We start from the raw sequence: 22111 nt of genomic DNA, 5'->3' as shown, positions 1-22111 counted from the left end.
ATCTAATTAATTAAATTTTAAATAAATATTATGTCTTATCATATAAAATTAATTGTAGAAAAGTAATGTCTTATAATAAATACAATTTGAGTTTATTCAACTTCTCGACATATCCAAGGAATAATGTGGTATAAGCATTCTTACTTTGGGAAAAATTGTTGAATAAGGCGCAGGTGACGAATGTGATGGAATTGATCACTTTATGGAAAATGAAGTACAGGAGGAGTGGGAAGAGAGGAAAATTGGCTTACTTGGGTACTCAAAGACAACAAAACACAGAAACAGACAAATGACATTGCTACAAGCAATGAGGTTTTTTGAATAGTGATACACAGTTGGTAGTGCTAAGGAACACCAGGATAAGAGAAATATGCGAGATGGAAGATGTCATTAGGTGGGGAAGGCAACGAAGAAGGCAATGGTATGCGCGTGTGAGGAGAATGGAACCATCCAGACTCCCCCACATTACACTGCACGGCCAACCCAAGGTAGAGATGGATTGACAGCTGGGAATCCACATCGCAGGAGGCTAATTCCTGTTAAAAACAGGTCACAAGGCCTTCACAAAGAAAAAGAATGAAAAGATAATGCTGGTGGATAATTTTAGTTATAGTTGATAATGTTAGTAAAGATCGATACCACATTATTTATTGGACGTGTCGATTCGAGATCAATATAATAATATAAATTAAAGTGTTTACAATAAGTGGTCAGTAAAAATGTGTACAGTAAATAAGTAATTTCAATTTTATGTGACCAGCGATTTTTTACATGTACATCAGAATAAATATCTGGGCTGGCGGTTTGACAATCAATGGGACTATTCACAAGATATCAGTCAAGATAGAAATGGTTACAAACTGATTCTTCAAATTGAAAGAGCTTCTTAGTAATAGTTATAGCGACTTCAATCTCAACCTGAGCATCAGAATTATGTCGTACATCTCTTCAGTGCTTCTCTATGGCGTCCATCACCACTTATGGACTCTCACCCAAGCTACCGCAAAGAATATTGAAGTGTTCTAACATGGTGCGAAGAATGCCCAAAATGTCATGGATTATGAGAGTTTAAAAAGAAATGTTTTATGATCCATGGGATAAAAAGAGATATAAGTTAGGGACACTATCAAAAAGAGTACTTCTACCATATTATGTGGAGAAAGAAATAGTGATTACAAGGTGGCGAGGAAGATAAACGCAGCATAGGAAGAAGGCGTATATCCAGGCTCGGCAACTCCGCGTATATCCTGGATCCGCTGCAGCACTGGGGCGCTGCTCAGAGCCGCTGCAGACTGACACGATGATTGCCAACCTTCAGCGTGGAGTACTCGGGCCGTTGTATGAGGGGAGAGAAATAGCGAGTAATAGGTATTATATTACAAGGCGGCGTGGAAGGTAAACGCAGCGTAGGAAGAAGGCGTATATCCTGGCTCCGCTGCAGCACTGGGGCGCTGCTCAGAGCCGCTGCAGACTGACACGATGATTGCCAACCTTCAGCGTGGAGTACTCGGGACGTTGTATGAGGGGAGAGAAATAGCGAGTAATAGGTATTATATTACAAGGCGGCGTGGAAGGTAAACACAGCATAGGAAGAAGGCGTATATCCTGGCTTGGCAACTCGAGAGAGTGGTTCCACTGTAGCAATGAGTCGCTGTGCGGTGTAAAACTTTTTGACAGTATTTTTGTTGTTGGGTTTTTTGAATTCTTAAGAATTTGATTGTCTTATGACATATGATGTCTTTTTCAGCATCGTATTTGGTTTATGACTTGAATCAATTAGATTAGATGTCGAAATATGCAAATGTCTTTATGTCATACTCTTCCTGTTGTAATAATTCTCTTTATCTTGTCACTCTACCTTAGATACCCTTTCTTGGTCTTTCCAATTATACCTGTCTCAACTACATACATATTTCTCTCATTTCTCCATTCCTAACCCTGGCATACAGTTCTAGCTTTTAGTCACACATGCTATATAGAATCATATTCTCCACATGTCCAAACCACTTAAGATACCCTTTTCTGATCTTTCCAATTATACCTGTCTCAACAGCATACATATTTCTCTAATTTCTCCATTTCTTACCCTGGCATACTTCTAGTCGTACATAGTTCACTCCTTTCAAGGACGTCATAAATCAAGAAACTTGATTTTTCAGGAGAATATTTTAAAGTTTAAAAATATAATGCAATGTATTAAAAATAAACATCAAGCCACTTACTGAACTTTTTACTGTGCAACAGATCTTTTTAAGTGAAACCTGAAGGTTTTTTTTCCATTTGAAAAATATTTAGCATATTTAAAAAATTATTAAACAATACCTTTTCTTCAAAATGTAAAAATAACACTTTCTGCCCTGTAGCGGGTAAATATTAAGTTAAAAATATGCAGCTTTTGATGGGATATAGTACATTTTCTGGGCATTCCGAAAACATGCACTGTTGAAAATTGAAAATGTTTGATTTTTGACGTTCTTGAAGGGATTGAGCGACATATTTGTCTAATTTCTCCATTCCCTACCTTGGCATACTTCTAGTCATACATGTTATGTACTCTCTCGGTTCTTCTCTCCCATTTATTCCCTCCACATTGACAAAATAAAACAAAAACCCTTTCTTATCCTACCTAGGTATTCTATTTCTCACATACACTTGCTTCCAATATTCTCAGAAATTAATTTCTACAGGTTTCATGAATTGATTTGGCTTTATGGTGTTTATCCAAATCTCTATGATGTTTTACGAAGTCAAACTTAAATTTGGATAAGCGTCTTATCGCCATATGAGCCTTCGGATCCAGGGTGAGGTGACGAGCACGCTGTGGTATATGCCGGGCTGGTGGTCCTCGCCGCAGCCGAACCCGGCGCTCGTGATGCCCACCAGGTAGTAGCGGCCATCCTGCGGCACCACCAGCGGCCCCCCCGAGTCGCCTGCAACGGGGAACATCAAAGTCAAGTTAAATTACATTTCAATCAAATTCTTGGAAGTTTTTTATTTTATTTATTTATTTATTTCATAGATACATAGATACATAGATACATTCATGGATACATAGATACATATTTATTTCATAGATACATTTACTATATGTATTACGGCTCTTTAGGCATGGCCCGTGTTGAGCCGAAATAAAAATTTAAGTGATCACTTTACACACGTGTAACATTTACTAATTGTACCCATGATTTATATCACGCTTGGTACTCAAATTCTTGGAAGTTCTATACACATATATATGAACCAATTTTATTCAATTATTAAGTACCTATTTAAAGAATGTAAGGCTGAGATAAGCATTATCGATAAAATTAAGAAAGGTGTGTTGAGATGGTTTGGACATGTGGAGCGTATGAGTGAAGAAAGAACGATTAAACAAATTTATGGAGCGAATGTAGTTGGAAAAAGAAGCAGAGGACGACCGAGGAAAACTTGGCACAATCAAGTATGTCAAATACTTGAAAGCGGCCGGGTCAGGAGTCGTAATAATCGTCGGGCATGTATGAGGAGATGCATGAATGTAGAAGAGGCAAAGAATGTTTGCAAAGACAGAGTGGTGTGGCGTTCGATTCTCTCTGCCTACCCCTGCGGGGAAGCGGCGTGATGGTTAGTTAGTTAGTTAGTTAGTATTTAATATTAAATTTGGTTATTTTTTTAAAATTAATTTTCTAGACTTTACAATCTTAAAATTAGTTATGTTTTCTTACAATGTTTTCTCGATCAGCTTCCAATTAATGATGTGTATTTTGCTAGCTAGCTTATACATTGTCGCGCAAAGCCAGACTGGGTATAAAAGTAGTTGAACGGAATACACCAGGGTGCAGAATTTGTTCCTCATTAAAATTTCAAGGCGCATTAAAATTTTGTGATTTCTTTTGAAATACGGTATTCTTCTTATTTGTGGGTTACAATCTTTGTGATGATTGGTTTGCTTTTTTCATGGTCAGTTTTCACCCGTCTCTATCTTCGTTTAAAAAAGTAAATTACGTTTCAATCAAATTCTTGGAAGTTTATGTGATCATTCACCAATTGTACCCAAGATTGACAACCACACTACTCAAATTCTTGGAACTTCTATATATATATATATATATATATATATATATATATATATATATATATATATATATATATATATATATATATATATATATATATGTAATAAAATAACTAGGTACCTACCTATACATTTTATTAAGTACTTACAAAAAGTACCTACATAAAACAGTTCTACCACCAGATGCCGCATGCGTCGCACAGAATTAAACAAAAGAGATCCGATAGGAAAAAATAACTGTCAGAATCAGATAGATAGATAGATAGATAGATATAAAAATTATTATAAAGATAAATTAAGAATAAACTTTAATTACAAAGCAACACATTGTTTATTTTATTATTATACACCCACTTTACATATTATTTACACTTAATTTTCAAAAGGAAAATATTACCACGTTATAAAACGACAATTTTGTTAATTGGAAATGGATTATGAAACATTAGATGTATTAAAACAATTACTACAATATGTTCGGAGTGAGAGAGAAAAATTAGAAGATGATCAAAGAAAACGATTAGAAGATAGTCAAAGAAGACGTGGAAATTTAAGAACTAGTGATAAAATTAAAAATAAAAATCATGTGAAAAAAATTTCTACAAAATATAAAATAAAATATACTCCAGAAAAGAAGAATTTCGAAGCAGATTGTGTGAGCAGGAATCCAGTATTAGAATCGAAGGAAAATGCAAATGAACAATTAAAAGTTGTAAATTTGGTTAAATTAGAAGATATTTTAAAAGATCAGAATAAAAATGAAGACTTAAAAATAACACAGAGACAATGCTTGAAAAATGAAAATAAAAATAAAGTAGAAAAAACTTCTATGAAAGATAAAATAAAATATACTACAGGAAAGAAGAATTTAGAAGTAGATTGTCTAAGCAGGAATCCAGTATTAAAATCGAATGAAAATGCAGATGAACAATTAAAAGTTGTTAATTTGGTTAAATTAGAAGATATTTTAAAAGATCAGAATAAAAATGAAGACATGCAAATAACACAGAAACAGTGCTTGAAGAATGAAAATAAAAATAAAGTAGAAAAAAATACTACAAAATATAAAACAAAATATACTCCAGGAAAGAAGAATTTAGAAGTTGATTGTCTAAGCAGGAATCCAGTTTTAGAATCGAATGAAAATGCAGATGAACAATTAAAAGTTGTACATTTGGTTATATTAGAAGATACTTTAAGAGATCTGAATAAAAATGAAGGAATTCAAAAGAAAAAAACAAATGGATTGAAAAAAACTGTGTCTACTTTAAAAGGGTCAAGAAAAAAAAATACAAAAAAAAGAAAGAAAGAAAAAAGAACGAAAAAAAAAAGAAAGAAAGAAAAAAAAACAAGAAAGAAAAAAAAGAAAGAAAGAAAAAAGAACGAAAAAAAAAAGAAAGAAAGAAAAAAAAACAAGAAAGAAAAAAAAAAAGAAAAAAAAGAAGGAAAAAAAAGAATGAAAAAAAAAAAAAAAAAAAAAAACTTTATTATTTCACTAAACTTATACCAGTCCCTTCACTACAAGAAGATGATCCGGAGGACGAGTGAAAATTTTACAATGAATTTTCATCCCCAAGGGGGGAGATGTAATAAAATAACTAGGTACCTACCTATACATTTTATTAAGTACTTACAAAAAGTACCTACATAAAACAGTTCTACCACCAGATGCCGCATGCGTCGCACAGAATTAAACAAAAGAGATCCGATAGGAAAAAATAACTGTCAGAATCAGATAGATAGATAGATAGATAGATATAAAAATTATTATAAAGATAAATTAAGAATAAACTTTAATTACAAAGCAACACATTGTTTATTTTATTATTATACACCCACTTTACATATTATTTACACTTAATTTTCAAAAGGAAAATATTACCACGTTATATATATATATATATATATATAAATACATATATATATATATATACATATATATATATATATATATATATATATATATATATATATATATATATATATATATATATATATATATATATATATATATATGATCCAATTTCAAAACATTGTGCTTAAATCACTAGAATTTCACCAGAGACATCTATTATTATATAGATATATAGAAATTCCAAGAATTCGAGTAGTGTAGTTGTTGATTATGGGTAGATTTGGTGAATGTTATACGTGTGTAAAGTGATCACTTATGACGGTTGTAGGCCCCGTAAATGCCCAGACTTCCATATTCTTCTTCATCTATGATGAGATGTCAAAAAATAATATGAAAAATAACTCCTATAATCGGAGATAATCCAGATTTATGAACAAGTATTTGAATATACTCAAAGTATTGTAGATTGAAAGATATAGAAAGGAGAGTGAATATGATTTCTTCCTTCGTGTTGACATATCAAAAAATGTTTTTGATGGACACGTACCTAGGCAGGCATCTTGGTGGCCATCAGAGTGACCTGCGCAAATCATTTCTGAGTGTATTTCAACGGAGATCTGCTTACTGCGATGCCATCTGATGCATTCCTCCGTACCTAGAAACCAATGATCTTTAATTTAGTTGAGGATCCCAATTACTTCATCTGTGCGTGTCATGTCAGCTTCCTTAGACCTTGTCTCAGACAGCTCTAAACAGTCTTGATCCAATCTTGTATATTCCGCAGCCACAGAAATGTTTTTCTATTGGTTTTATTAACGATTTTTTAAATAATAAAAAATAAATAAATCCCTTACCGCACCCCAATGGTGCATAGGGCACTGCTTCATATAAACGCAGTGTTATCTCGATCGATTACACATGAAGGAAAGGTGATCAGCCCTCCACTTCAGGTACCAGTCCAGTGTTATATTGAATAAATATTAGAGTGAAAAAATCACTTATATTTATTAAACCCCCCTGGGAATCGAACCCGGGACCTCCAGAACGGTAGGCGAGCATGCTGACCATTACACTACGGAGGCGGACATTATTTTTTAAGACAAGATTTTTTAGCAAATTATTTATTTCCTTCGCTGCATAATACTATGCTGTCATGTGAAATATAATTACAATATGAAGGAATACAAAAATTCTGCGCCCGCATATATTATACAGTGAAACCTCGGTATACGTCCTTAATCCGTTCTATCCTTCAAAATCACGTAAAATTCACAGTTAATGTAGGGTAGCAATTGCGATACTTACACGCAAATGCACTTTTAATGAACAAGTTCTTGCACCACGCAAGTCGTATTCCAAACCAAGTTCGTATACCAAGCTAAATGTTTTGCGTCCAAACATGATGTTAACCAAGTAGGACTTATTCCAAAGCAGGCATATACCGAGGTTCCACTGTGTTTTATATTGATATTCTCATTTTAACCTGTCCGGGAGTGAGTTTCTGCCGACAAAACTGTATCTGGGGAGTGAGTTTTTTTTTCATGTTTTTTTTTACTTTTTATAATTTTATATCATTGTCAATGCTATAAGCAACATATTTTCTTGAATAAAAATAATAAATTATACCAGTAAATATGATTTATATCAAAATTATCGATGTTTTATTTCATGGGTTGTCAACCATCGGTTTTACAAGCCCAAATAATATTTCTGAAAATAATAAAATAAACTTTACTTACCACCATCTGTGTTTTATGGTAAATGAAGATACAGGAATGTTTATTATTCAATTATATTCTACACTCAGGTCTTTTTTTAGCAAAATGTAATTTTTTTATATTTTAAGGGAAGAATGTTTATTTTGCACAATCTGATACACTTACCACTAACTATTGTTTACTATTCTACACAAAATAATAAAACGTTATTTACAGTTGTTTTTTCTATGCTTAAAAGACGAGTTGTAGCAAATATGTATCACCGGGAGGGGAAGGTTGATTTACTGTATAGGGACGAGGGCGGAACAGAGAAAGTGTGTTTCTTATTCTGTTTCCAATTCAAATCCTTCTTTCCCACTCATGGCATAAAAGTACGGGGCCAAGATCAGTCCCTTGCGGAGCACCGATGGAAGATAAGTACCAAGATGATTGCAGACTTACTGAGTATGGGGACGAGCGCGGAGCGGAGGTGGTGTGTTCCCCTCGGCGCCCCCCCCCTGCCCGTGCTTCCCCACCCCGCCACCAGAGCCGTCTGCCCGGCGAGATCATCTCTCCACTCCTGGAAATGCCATTTTACAATCTTCATAAAAAAAAATCATTAATCTATTTGACAATATTCTAACACAGGATTTTTGTTGAAGTCTTTATAATGTATGGGTGTACATCGCTCACTCCTTTCAAGAACGTCATAAATTAAAAAAACTTGATTTTTCAGGAGAACGTCTTTAAATTTTAAAAATATAATACAATGTATTAAAAATAAATATCAAGCCACTTATTGAACTTTTTATTGTGCAACAGATCTTTTTAGGTTAAACCTTAATGTTTTTTCTCCATTTGAAAAGTATTAAGTATATTTAAAAAAAAATAATTAAACAATACCTTTTCTTCAAAATGCAAAAACAACACTTTCTGCCCTGTATCGGGTAAATATTAAGTTAAAAATATGCTTTTGCTGGGATATGGTACATTTTTTGGGCATTCCGAAAAACATGCACAACTTGTGCCAACTCCTAACCATGCACAACTCCTTTCAAGAACATTCGTTCTTGAAAGGAGTGAGCGATATGTGCGTATGTGTATGTATGTGTCATCTATTGGTGAGATGAAATAAGCTTTTTATTGAGCAGAAACTCTTTCATTTGTACGTGAAGTCCGAATCTTGGATTATAATTGAACTTGTCAGCATTTTCTCATTGCTGGGAGGAAACGTTGCACTCCTCAGGAGAAGCCGGACTGCTGACTGTCAACAGGCCTTCCGTTCCACTAGAAGAGGGTTGGGTATTTTGTGTCCTAGCTTGGTTTATGGTACCAATGTCCCTTACTTATTTTATCATGTATGATACCATCTCTTGTGAAAGATCCTTATGAACTATCACAGATCCAATGTCGGAGAGGTATGGTATATAGTGAAACCTCTATCTATCGTTTTTAAAGGGACCTATTGAAATAAACTAATGCGGGAAAACAATGAATGCGGGATAAAGAAGTCAATACACAAGGAGATACGATCGAGTAAAAATACCGTCCCCCCAATCTGCATAACCATTGGAAGGTTGAAATTTTAAGAATACAAGTTTTAGGTGTAAATAAATGTATTAATTAAAAAAAAAATACAAATCTGAACAGGACCCAAAGATCTTCAGACTTCTTCTGCTGTATCCATCACACAAGCTTTTGATAGTCTGTATCCCACACATAGGAATATTGTCGTCAAATGTAACAAAATTGAGAAAATTTGAAAGAATGTAAAAAAAAACAGACAAATTAAATAAAATATCGCTCACTCCTTTCAAGAACGTCATAAATCAAAAATCGTCAATTTTCAGTTGTGCATGTTTTCAGAATGCCCAGAAAATGTACTATATCCCAGCAATAGAGGCATTTTTTTAACTTAATATTTACCCGCTACAGTGCACAAAGTGTTGTTTTTGCATTTTGAAGAAAATGTATTGTTTAATTTTCTTTTAAATAAACTAGTTATTTTTCAAATGGAGAAAAAAACCTTCAGGTTTAACCTAAAAAGATATGATGCACAGTAAAAAGTTCAATAAGTGGCTTGATATTTATTTTTAATAAATTGTATTATTTTTTTAAACTTTAAAAACGTTCTCCTGAAAAATCAAGTTTTTGGATTTATGACGCTCTTGAAAAGAGTGAGTGATATGTAGCGTAATTCAAACGATGAATGCGGTAAAAAGGTGGATAGAAACGATCGATGCGATCTATTTTTGTATGAAATTAATTTGGGGTAGAAGAAATAAACGATACATCCGGGAAAACGATTATTCGAGGAACGATAGATAGAGGTTTCACTGTATATGTTATTTATGTTAGATGGTACCTTTCCCAGTAGACCATCAGCAGGAGGAAGACAGACTGGCAGGATCTGAGGAGTCAGCTCCGCAGGACGAGACAGTCGAAGAAGGGCAAGGTCAAATCGGTCCGGCTGGGTCACCCGGTAGCGAAATAACGGGTGAACCAACTTTTGAGACACTCTGAAAACAAGTTTTGAATAATTTATTGTAACTACAGACAGTTGGTAGAATTTCATTTTAAATTGTTGAGTAATATATCCAAAATTAAACACGGTTATTGGATTGGATTCTACTTTTATTTAGATATATCGCTAACTCCTTTCAAGAACGTCATAAATCAAAAGTCGTACATGTTTTCGCAATGCCCAGAAAATGTACTAATATATCCCAGCAAAAGAGGCATATTTTTAACTTCATATTTACCCGCAACAGGGCAGAATGTGTTGTTTTTGCATTTTGAATAAAAGGTATTGTTTAATTATTTTTTTGAATAAACTTAATATTTTTCAAATGGAGAAAAAACCTTCAGGTTTTACCTAAAAAAATCTGTTGCACAGTAAAAAGTTCAATAAGTGGCTTGATATTTAATACATTGTATTATATTTTTAAACATTCTTGAAAGGAGTGAGCGATATATGATAGTATGTAAAGCAGTTCGTCTTAAAAAGACATAATGTCTTCAAATTTATTAAAAAAAAACAGATCTTAATTCCTTTTTATTTTAAACATATAACTCATCCAGTACATATTTGCTACTTTTTTTCATTTTCATCTTTTTGATTGTTTTGTTTTCAGTCAAAATCAAATATTTGAAGCACTTATTAGCACTTTTAATCTAATTTTATTTCTGATATCTGTTGTATTCTTGCCAGTGCCCTTTACTATAACCTAAAATGTAATGTATACCCAAACACAGGCCATGCCTTTGTGGGATCTTTTTTCATATTAATGTTATGTATTTTTATGTACTTGTAATTATTTTTGTAATTATTATTGAATTTACAATAAAGAAAAAAAAACACTTTAATTTTGAGAAAGATGAAAGGGAAAGGTGTTAGACAAGGATGCATACTGACCTATATAACATAACCAACTTACTCTAATAAAAATAAATATCTCCCCTGACCTGTTTAACATAACCAACTAACTAACTAACTAACTATCACACCGCTTCTCAGCAGGGGTAGGCAGAGAGAATAGAACGCCACAACACTCTGTCTTCGACTCTTCCACGTTCATGCATCTCCTCATACATACCCTGTTTAACATCTATGGGGAATACGAATGGAATAAAGGTATATATATCCATTGGTGGCGTAAACCTGTCCAATTTACGATATGCGAACGACACAACACTTTTGGCCAAATAAAATATTGTAATTATATTGTGAAATGCAGAAGAATTTCAAATAAAGAAAAAACATAAAATTATGAAAATTATTTTTTGACATCTCATCAAAGATGAAGAAGAATATGGAAGTCTGGGCATTTGATAATTCAAGAACAAATATTTTGGAGATAATCCAGATTTTGTGAACAAGTATTTGGACACACTCAAAATGTTGTAAATAAACTATCTGGTCAAATTATAAGCTTAATAATAAAAATGAGAATGGTATTTTCTGGCGTTTCTCATGTGTGTGAATATAATCCAGGATTCGGACCTCACATACTAATACAAGAGTTTCAGCTTAATAAAAAAGCTTCTTTACATCTCACCAATAGATGTCTCTAGTGAAGTTCTAGTGATTCAAGAACAAAGTTTCTGAATTGGTTCATACATGTAGAACTTCCAAGAATTTGAGAAGTGTGGTTGTCAATAATGGGTAGAATTGGTGAATGTTACACGTGTGTAAAGTGATCACTTAAACCAGCCTATGACGGTCGTCAGCCCCGTAAATGCCCAGACCTCCATATTCTTCTTCATCTTTGATGAGATGTCAAAAAATAATATGAAAATAACTCCTGTAATTGGAGATAATCCAGATTTTGTGAACAAGTATTTGGACACACTCAAAATGTTGTAAAATTATAAGTTTTTTATTGTTGTTTCTTGTAATGGTACTGGAACGCTTGTGATGAGGGAGACGGAAACACGCAAATGAAGACAATTATTTATTTATAAGAAATTACAAAGTGAAAAGAACAAAGCGATACCTATATGTCGAAAATTATAACACTTATTAGGGCGAGAAGAACAAAGCGACACCATTATAAAAAGAGCGAGCGCAAGGTATGCACGTATGAATTTTAATCTAATCTGAGCACAAAAATATTGGTCCTCCACCCCTTATATAGGATTTTAAATGAGTTGCATATGGTGGGGACAGTATTGTGAACATTTTAAACTTAATGAACTGCGTCTCTTTGTTCTTCTCGAATACATTTATGCCTACAATTTTAATAAACAATTTTTTTTTTTAAAAATACACAATTTTTGGCATAAACACTGGTATTTTATTTATTGTTTCGGCATTAACTTTGTGGTAAGACATGTTACAATGATTAAAGAAAACACTTCGTTTTGCTTTCATTGCTTTCCATTTTTCCTTTGTTTTCAAACTCCGTTCCTTGACTAACCCCTTCCCCTTACTTTCCTCTCCCCTTTTTTATAGAACAATTTTATATTTTATATTTTATATTTTAGTTATTATACAGACCTGAATGATGGAAGTTTAACTTCTGAAACATGTAGTCTATAATAAAACTCAAGTGGTAAAAAACAAAGTGTTTTCTTTAATCATAAACAATGGTGTTGTAAGATTTGAGTTACCTGTGTCTATCGGTCGGTGGGGGTCTAGCCCGGGTGTCCAGAGCTCCCAGCCACACGGCTATGTCCCTCGCGCGAGCTCTCTGGACGCAGTGCGCGGCTGTAGCCACGAACCAGCGGGACACTGCAGCGCAAACGGAGACATTTTGGGCACATATAATTGAAAAAATCCTCACAAAGATTAGTCACAACACTTTACGAAATATTCTAGGACTATCTAATTGAGAGAAATGAGAGAGAATCCTTTCAATAATTGATTCGGTAGTCACTTTGTGGTAAAATCTATGTATTTTTAATTAATATTTTACTCCGTAAATAACACTATTTCTTAAAATCTACTGCGTCACGTGTTTCGATACATACCGCATCATTTTTAAACACAGAATGGTGTTTGAAAATGATGTGAAATGCATTGAAACAAATGTCACAGAAGGTTTTAAGAAATAGTGGTATTTACTAAGTAAAACATTAATTAAAAATGAGAAAATCCTCACAAAGATCAGCCACAACACATTAGGAAACATTTTAGGATCATATCAATGAGGAAAACCTCATAACGATCAGCCACAATAATGTAGAAAACATTTTATGACCATGCAAATGAGGAAATCCTGGCAAAGATCAGCCACAACACATTGAGAAACATTTTAGGATCATATCAATGAGGAAAACCTCATAACGATCAGCCACAATAATGTAGAAAACATTTTATGACCATAAAAATAAGGAAATCCTCACAAAGATCAGCCACAGTTCTTTGAAAAATATTTGAGTTCCATGCAATTGAGAAAATACTAAGAAGTCTGTAAATACCCAGGGTGTTTAGAGTAAAAAATATCGAGAAACTCAGATTTGTGAACAAGTACTTCGACACAACCGAAATTTTGTGAATAAAATTTCTTAAGGTGGAGACTGACCGGAGCATTTCGTTGTAACATAACGTCTGAATGCTCGCATTGTAACATGCTACGTTACGACCAAATGTGGAGGTCAGTCTCCACCTTTACGAATCGATTGACTATGGAGATTATATGGTAAAAGTTTGCTGATCATTGGGCTAGGCCATGTGGAAACATGCCTCCCTAAGCAGCCATCAAGCTTGACTCTTCTGCAAGGCATCTGTGGCTTGGATGACCCAGGACTGTCGCCAGGAAGACCCGACATGGTAGGACAACGGAAGACCCTGAGGGCAGCTCATGGATCTGGTCCAGTGGTTGCTGAGTTATGTGAGGAAATTGATATATCACTCACTCCTTTCAAGAACGTCATAAATCAAAAAACTTGATTTTTCAAGAGAACGTTTTTAAAGTTTAAAAATATAATACAATGTATCAAAAAATAATTATCAAGCCACTTATTGAACTTTTTACTGTGCAACAGATCTTTTGAGGTAAAACCTGAATTTTTTTCCATTTGTAAAAATATTTAGTATATTTAAAAAAATTATTAAATAATACCTTTTCTTCAAAATGCAAAAACAACACATTCTGCCCTGTAGCGGTTAAATAGTAAGTTAAAAATATGCCGCTTTTGCTGGGATACAGTACATTTTCTGGGCGTTCCGAAAACATGCACAACTGAAAATTGACAATTTTTGATTTATGACGTTCTTGAAAGGAGTGAGCGATATGTACCTAGAACCCCCCCGCACTGGTAGTCTCCTATCCTTATATGAGCTTGCCACGGCAGTTCCGCAACCTGGGCAGCTCTTCCACCAATTATCCTCTTCTGCAGCCTGTTGGAGTTCCCTGATCCTAATCCAGCTACTCCGCAATCCGATTCCTGGAAAATTACAACATTCTAATGAGAAAATTTTCTCTCTAAGCTCTCCTTTAATGTTCCTTTAATACCTTTTCTTCATACTCCTCTTGTTTTTGCTAATTATGGACTGAATTCTTATTTATGGAGAACTTTGAACAATTTTAATGCAATCTCGAAAACCTTCTACGTAGACTTGTTCCAAAATAATCACATTAGTGTGGAGCGCTTGCTCTCCTATTAATGGTTAATTGTGCATACATATGTGTATGTACTTGTGTGGGTGCGTGTGTGTATATGTGTGTAGTGTGTCCATGTGAGTGTATGTTTTTATATGTGTAGTGTGTCCATGTGAGCGTATGTGTGTTTGTTTGCAAATGAACGTTTGTTATATAGCATGTATCTATTTGTGAAGACATGCAATTGGCTTTGTGTTAATTGTTTTGTTTACTGTTGTGTATTTGTATCTGTTGGTTTTCCATAAAATTAAATAAAATAAAATAAATAAAATCACATCTCGAACGACGTGGTACTACGATTAATCGAAGAAAGAAGGCGCCTGCAAGTGACTATCTCCAAGAGACTCTTGGCTTCGAGCAACAACCGAATGCAAGACCTGGAAGGATATGGAAGAAGCCTATGTCCAGTAGTGGATAACAGAAGGCTGAAGAAGATGTAGACAAATTAAAGGTATGAGATCGATAATCCTGAAATTATCCAGAACATTGGTCTGTATGTTCCCGATAGTTAGCTAAGACAGCGTCGACATAGATTGTCTCCCATTCCTATACACAGGACCAACCTGCCGATGGTTATGCCTGTAGGAAGAGCTACCGCTATGGTGAACAATATCCCATTGGATATTATTGATCTATTCCGTGTGTCTGAAGGAGTTTTCCGAAATTGGATTCTTCTACACCTTTAGCAAAAGTATTCTTGCTTATTTTCTATTTTTGTTAATGTATACGATTTAAATTTAAGTTTGAAATGTGTATATTATCTTTAAATAAATTAATTGAATTCAATTGAATTGAACAAAAAGATAATTGTGGTTTTATACTACTATTACCATCACGCCGTTTCACCACAGGGGTAGGCAGAAAGGATGGAATGCCACACCCTTCTGTCCTGATATACACTCCTCGCCTCCTTCACATCCATACATCTAGTCATACATGCCCTCCGATTACGCAGACTTTTGACACCGCCATATTTTAGGTTCTGATTGATCTAATCGTGACAAGTCTTTTTCGGTCGTCCTCGTTCTGTTTTCCCGCTCACATTCGCCACATATATTTTCTTAGTTATTCTCTCGTTATACATTTGCTCCACATGTCCATACCACCGTAAAGAACTGGTTTTATTTTCATATAAAATCCATCAAAGAGAAAAAAGGTGCACTTTTGGTGTGGAGATTATTAGCTATTCCAGTGCAGGAATTTCAAGAACGTCATAAATAAAAAAAACTTGATTTTCAGGAGAACGTTTTTAAAGTTTAAAAATATAATGCAATGCATTAAATCAGGCCACTTATTAATTTTTTACTGTGCAACAGATATTTTTAGGTAAAACCTGAAGGTTTTTTCTCCATTTGAAAAATATTTAATATATTTGAAAAAATAATTAAACTATACCTTTTCTTCAAAATGCAAAAACAAAACTTTGTGCCCTGTAGCGGGTAAATATTGAGTTAAAAATATGCCTCTTTTGCTGGGACATAGTTCAGTTTCTGGGCATTCCAAAAACGTGCACAACTGAAAATTGACGATTTTTGATTTATGACGTTCTTGAAAGGAGTGAGCGATATGTAAAATATAGTGTGTCTTATAAACGTTAGCACATCTATAGACATATTCTTTTAGACACTGGATTATTCCCTGTTAGATAATTGTCCAGAATACCTTCTGAATATATTGACAAATAAATAATTGTGTAATGTTTTATTTTCTCAAAAATCATGGTTGATCTCAGCCATGCCAACACCGTCTGGGAGTTAAAAGGTAAGTACCTCGTCATGGTCATCGTCAATTCTTCTCCTGAAGATTGAGCTGGAGGGAGTCCTTCTCCACGGCGCCCCCTCGGGAGGATCTTCCTTGAACAAGGCCACTTGTGGTGGGCTGCAACACAAACACCGCATCAATCAGGTTGGAGAATTTATGCCAGAGACATGTGGATCGAGAACCGACCCTACCCGAAACTTTCATGCCATCCTTCAGTATTTCTATTATTTTAACAGAATGCATTAAAGGTCCTTAACTCAATGCATACCTTAACTCTTACCACTCTGTAGGCCAGACATTCTGGCCCGTATGATTCTAGTAGGCAGCTCCGTGGGCCACAATGTCTGGCCCGGCGCAGATATAACTTTAATCACTGATTTCTCTATCACCCAAGTATATTCTACCAACAAATATTTCAGATAAATACAGTTAATCTTAATTAACATGGTCATACGAATTGCCAGACAGAGTGTCCCAAAATTAGGGAACCAAAATATTTATTTTAATGGTAGAAAAACGTAGCATTTTTTTGATCAGAGTAGCTGATCAGTTATGAGAAAAAATGGTCAGAGTGGAAAGGGTTAAGTCACTGTTTGGTGTGCTTTATAGGCAGGTGGAATCATTGGTCCATATTTAAACTAAAAAAAAACGATGACGGCTAAAATGTTACGGTCAATGGAGAGCGCTACAGAATCATGACTACTTAGTACCTCAGTTAGATGGCATTGATGTGACAGAGCTGTTTTTTCAACGAGATGGCGCAACATGCCACACGGCGGGTGCCATCATCCATTTAGTTGCGGGAAATTTGAATTTGTATACCGAAAAAACACCCTATATGAACTCTATCGGCTGCATAGAGTTACATTTAAAAAATATAAGGTATACAAACTCTATGCAGATTTATAAGGGGGAAGAGGATATATCTTTTTAGGGCCTATTTAAATTTAAAAAAATCAGTACTTTCAAAACTTATGAACAAAAATAATTAGTTAAAACTCGTAAGTAAACTACTACTTTGTTTTACTAATAAAAAGTAGCATTAAAAAAATAAAGAGATGATATCTGAACTGACAAATACAAAAGAACTCTTCACTTGCAAAGTAATGGTCGACACAACATTGAAAGCTGCCCCACAGCATACTCAGATCTGATACAGAAGCATCTAGGCTTCCTGACAGACCCTCTCTTCCAAAGCAATGGTCAACACAACATTGAAAGCTGCCCCACAGCATACCCAGATCTGATACAGAAGCATCTAGGCTTCCTGACAGACCTTCTCTTTCAAAGCAATGGTCAAAACAACATTGAAAGCTGCCCCACAGCATACCCAGATCTGATACAGAAGCATCTAGGCTTCCTGAGAGACCTTCTCTTTCAAAGCAATGGTCAACACAACATTGAAAGCTGTCCCACCCCATTCCCAGATCTGATACAGAAGCATCTAGGCTTCCTGACAGACCTTCTCTTTCAAAGCAATGGTCAACACAACATTGAAAGCTGTCCCACCCCATTCCCAGATCTGATACAGAAGCATCTAGGCTTACTGACAGACATTCAGCATAGGTGGTTCGTCTCGTCTGAGACTCCTGTATGATAATTGGGATTTACTTATGAATGAAGTTGTCCTCCTCGGGCGGGTCGCAGCAGCTGAGCAGCCAGGCGGGCCCGCAGGCGCGGGACGCCCGTGGGGCGCCACCGCGCGCCCAGCAGGCCAGCGAGACGCCGCACGGCGCCCCACCGCACGCCGGCTGGCCGGGCTCCGGCTGGCCGAGCTCCGGCTCCCACCACGCCGCGCCCAGGGAGCGCACCAGGCGGGACAGGATACCTGCAACGGTCGGGGAACTCTACAGTCAGGATTCTAGATCAGTCGGGATTCTAGAATATTTGGGGTTCTACAGCGTTCTAGAGCAATCAGGGTTCTAGAACATTCGGGATTCTACAGTATTCGGGATTGAAGAGCAGTTAAAATTCTAGAACAATCTAAATCCTAAAGCATTGGGGATTCAAAGATTTTTGAGATGTTAGTGCAACCAGGATTCTAGGGTAATCAGGATTCTAGTAAATTCGGGATTCTAGAGTATTTGGGATACTAGAGTTTTTGGGACTAGCCAACGAACCATCGCGCCGCTTCCCCATAGGGGTAGGCAGAGAGAATCGAACGCCACACCACTCTGTCTTTGCAAACATTCTTCGCCTCTTCTACATTCATGCATCTCCTCATACATACCCGATGATTATTACGACTCCTGACCCGGCCGCTTTCAAGTATTTGACACACCTGATTGTGCCTCGTTTTCCTCGGTCTTCCTCTGTATTTCTGAGTATTTGGGATTCTACAGTATTTGGGATCCTAGAGTATTTGGGATCCTAGAGTGTTTGGGATCCTAGAATATTTGGGATTCTAGAGTATTTTAGATTCTAGAGTGTTTGGGAGTCTACAGTGTTCTAGAGCAATCATAATTTAATATGTAGTTTTCAGGATTCTAGAGCAGTTAGATTCTAGCGCATTCTGGATTCTGGAGTATTCGGGAATCTAAAGCATTCGGGATTCAAAAGCATTTAGCATTCTGTCGGACACTGGATTGTTCACCATAGACAATATTACAGTAAATATTATATAAATAAATGACATGATTGACAACGACCTTACTCGAAATTCGGAATATATTGTAAGTGATAACACACACAAAGACAGACAAAAACAGTTGTGTCCCACATTAACTTTGAGTTAATAGATTTATATTATCCACTGACACTTCGTGATGGAATTGCATTTTAATATATTATTAGATTAAAACCAATATTTTTAGCTTTTCCACTTTATTTTTATTTGACCAGCTATTAACTTTGAGTTGCTGCTCTCTCTCGTTTTAAAAATCCATTATTTTATAGGGAATTTTAATTTGTCTCCAGCTAAGCTAATATTTATTCTAGGACCATATTATATACACAAGGCTGTAAACAGATTAAATTTATTTGGGCAAAATAACTCCTATGTGTTGAAAATGAAGCATTTCTGCACAAAAATTTGGACGAACTAGAAATATTAGAACTCCTGGAAGAACGGTAACTGAATGGGTTAATCTACCAGTAAATGGTCTACGAGTTATTCATGATATTTCATTTCCTGTTGTACACAACACAATACAATTACATGCAGTGTCTTCTGTGAGAACTTCCCACGGTACGTTTCTCCATAATTTGTATTGTATTTATAGAGAAAGATAGATTATAGATGCCGAAGAAGTATTAAAAAAAATTGTATGGCAGTTAGAGCAAATCATTTGATTTCACGGATGGGTAGATGGGAGGGAGGAGTGGCAGCACTTGCCAGGGAGGCCCATAGTGGATAGATAATACTGTCGGCTGAGATACAATACGAGTATGAGGACGTCCGGATGGGTAGAGGAGACTCCCGGAGCAGTAGGAAGGTCGCGGACTGGAGAGAGTGGCAGCACTTGCCAGGGAGGCCCATAGTGGATAGATAATACTGTCGGCTGAGATACAATACGAGTATGAGGACGTCCGGATGGGTAGAGGAGACTCCCGGAGCAGTAGGAAGGTCGCGGACTGGAGAGAGTGGCAGCACTTGCCAGGGAGGCCCATAGTGGATAGATAATACTGTCGGCTGAGATACAATACGAGTATGAGGACGTCCGGATGGGTAGAGGAGACTCCCGGAGCAGTAGGAAGGTGACAGATAACTTCGGAGAATAGAACCGTTGACTAACCAGTATAAAGAAGACAAGGACTTACCATCAGCAGTAGAATGGTGTACCAGGAGAGTTAGTATGATCACGATATGGATGGACTTGTGACCAAACTGTTTCCTCTTCAACTCTCTTGCTACCATCTTGACTTCTCCTCATCAGAACATTGTTCTTCCTTATGGAAACTCGGCCATAAAGAACACCCTCACGGCACTTTTTTTCCACTCTTAAATGTCACTCAGTCCATCATATGCCAATACCGTATTACAGCCAGCAGTTCTTGCAGAAACACATTGGTAAAGCTTCTCTTCTCTTTAAGCTTCCGAGTGGTGCATATAGCACCGCAAGAAATTGACGCTTTGTTAACTTGAAAACTTAAAAATATCGAATTTCTTTTATTCTCTTTCTGACCCTTATCCGCACCTAATGGTGCATAAAGCACTGCGTCATAAGATGTGCTATAAGATCTTTAATAACGTAAAAGTAAGGTGATCGGCCCTGCGCTTCGGGTATCAGTCCAGGGTGACATAACTTAAATATTTCAGTGAAATTCACTCCTGACCCCCCTGTGAATCGAACCCGGGACAGTAGCCGAACTCACTAACCGTTAGACTGTAGAGGCGAAATTTGATTTGATTATATATATATATATATAAATATATATATATATATATATATATATATATATATATATATATATATATATATATATATATATATATATATATTTATATATTTATATATATATATACATATATATATATATATATATATATATATATATATATATATATATATATATATATATCTATATATATCTATATATATATATATATATATTTATATATATATATATATATATATATATATATATATATATATATATATATATATATATATATATATATATATATATATATATATATATATATATATATATATATATATATATATATATGAGACAATACTATTTATCATTAGAATCCTAGCTGTCCATCAAACCTCCTCCCTCTACTTCCTTCCTCAAACTCCCCTTTTCCTTTGCCCTCCTTATTATAAGGTATTAAGCTTGAGAATTATTATTATTAATAAGAAAATATGAAATGGAATTAAATGAAAAAAAATCAGATACGAAAATTAGTTGGGAAATTACCTGAACAAGTATATGAAAAATAAAATGTAAAATTAAAAACGAATTTAAGAAGTTAGAGTTGAATTTGACACAAAATCCGTCCACCAAAAGAAATGAAAGTGGGCATCGAAACATTGGTATCACGTTTAGAATACTATACATATATATTCACTTCCAACTAGCGTATACTTCAGAAATTTCACTTAAAAACCACTTGAAACTGCGTAAAATTGAACTAGAATACACCAAACTATGAAACTGTACATTAGGTCGTGTGTTTACATCGTTTTTAGTTCGATACAATTCGTTTGAGGCCGATAAATACGTTGTACGGAATAGACATCAACGCGCGTGAGACAGGCGCGAAACCTGTTGGCCACTCGCCAGCTGGGTACTGCCGTGTACGCCGTATGCCGCTCTTCGACGGACCAAGCAGATATATCAAAATAGACTTTCCATCCCATAAAATGAAGAGACTAAGTCAAAAAACACCGCTCAGAAAACATAGTGTAGCGCAAACACAAAGACGATCATTTTTCATGGCTTCTAACTAACTAACTAACTAACCATCACGCCGCTTCCCCGCAGGGGTAGGCAGAGAGAATAGAGCGCCACACCACTCTGTCCTTGCAAACATTCTTCGCCTCTTCCACGTTCATGCATCTCCTCATACATACCCGCCGATTGTTACGACTCCTAACATGACCACTTTCAAGTATTTGGCATACCTGATCGTGCCATGTTTTTCTCGGTCTTCCTCTGCTTCTTTTCCCGCTAACATTCGCCTCATAAA

At 35.4% G+C, this 22111-nt stretch overlaps 1 protein-coding gene across 4 annotated transcripts; it reads right to left on the bottom strand.

The window, feature by feature from the left end:
• Positions 1-99: 99 nt before the first annotated feature.
• LOC148306582 (kallikrein-1) lies at positions 100-21714 on the bottom strand. Of its 4 annotated transcripts, none has more exons than XM_088264720.1 (10): positions 21340-21714; positions 20233-20560; positions 18085-18301; positions 16482-16590; positions 14350-14497; positions 12719-12839; positions 9972-10125; positions 8069-8186; positions 6457-6564; positions 100-2930 (listed from the first exon to the last, which is right to left on the bottom strand). In XM_088264720.1, exons 2-10 carry the CDS (start codon positions 20327-20329, stop codon positions 2773-2775), a joined length of 1230 nt encoding a protein of 409 aa, XP_088120846.1. In that variant the 5' UTR covers positions 20330-20560; positions 21340-21714; the 3' UTR covers positions 100-2772. The 4 variants fall into 4 exon arrangements, with proteins under 4 accessions (XP_088120846.1, XP_088120847.1, XP_088120849.1 ...); XM_088264721.1 differs by having other exon boundaries at positions 21479-21692; XM_088264723.1 differs by having other exon boundaries at positions 21601-21690.
• Between the last annotated feature and the right edge of the window lie 397 nt (positions 21715-22111).

The sequence above is a fragment of the Brachycentrus maculatus genome, unplaced genomic scaffold (genome assembly GCF_059751285.1).
Source record: "Brachycentrus maculatus isolate JH-2025_06_01 unplaced genomic scaffold, ASM5975128v1 h1tg000236l, whole genome shotgun sequence".
Lineage (NCBI taxonomy): Eukaryota > Metazoa > Arthropoda > Insecta > Trichoptera > Brachycentridae > Brachycentrus > Brachycentrus maculatus.
The sequence above is the reverse complement of the archived record's forward strand: the minus strand, read 5'-3'. Positions and strand labels throughout refer to the sequence as shown.

Excerpts from the sequence above, each read along its gene's own strand:
- LOC148306582 (XM_088264720.1), bottom strand. The coding sequence starts at position 20,329 with ATGGTAGCAAGAGAGTTGAAGAGGAAACAGTTTGGTCACAAGTCCATC. Across the intron at positions 16,591-18,084 it reads GAGGACAACTTCATTCATAA|CCCACCACAAGTGGCCTTGT; the intron begins GTAAATCCCAAT and ends TTTGTGTTGCAG. Across the intron at positions 2,931-6,456 it reads CCACCAAGATGCCTGCCTAG|GCGACTCGGGGGGGCCGCTG; the intron begins GTACGTGTCCAT and ends TCCCCGTTGCAG.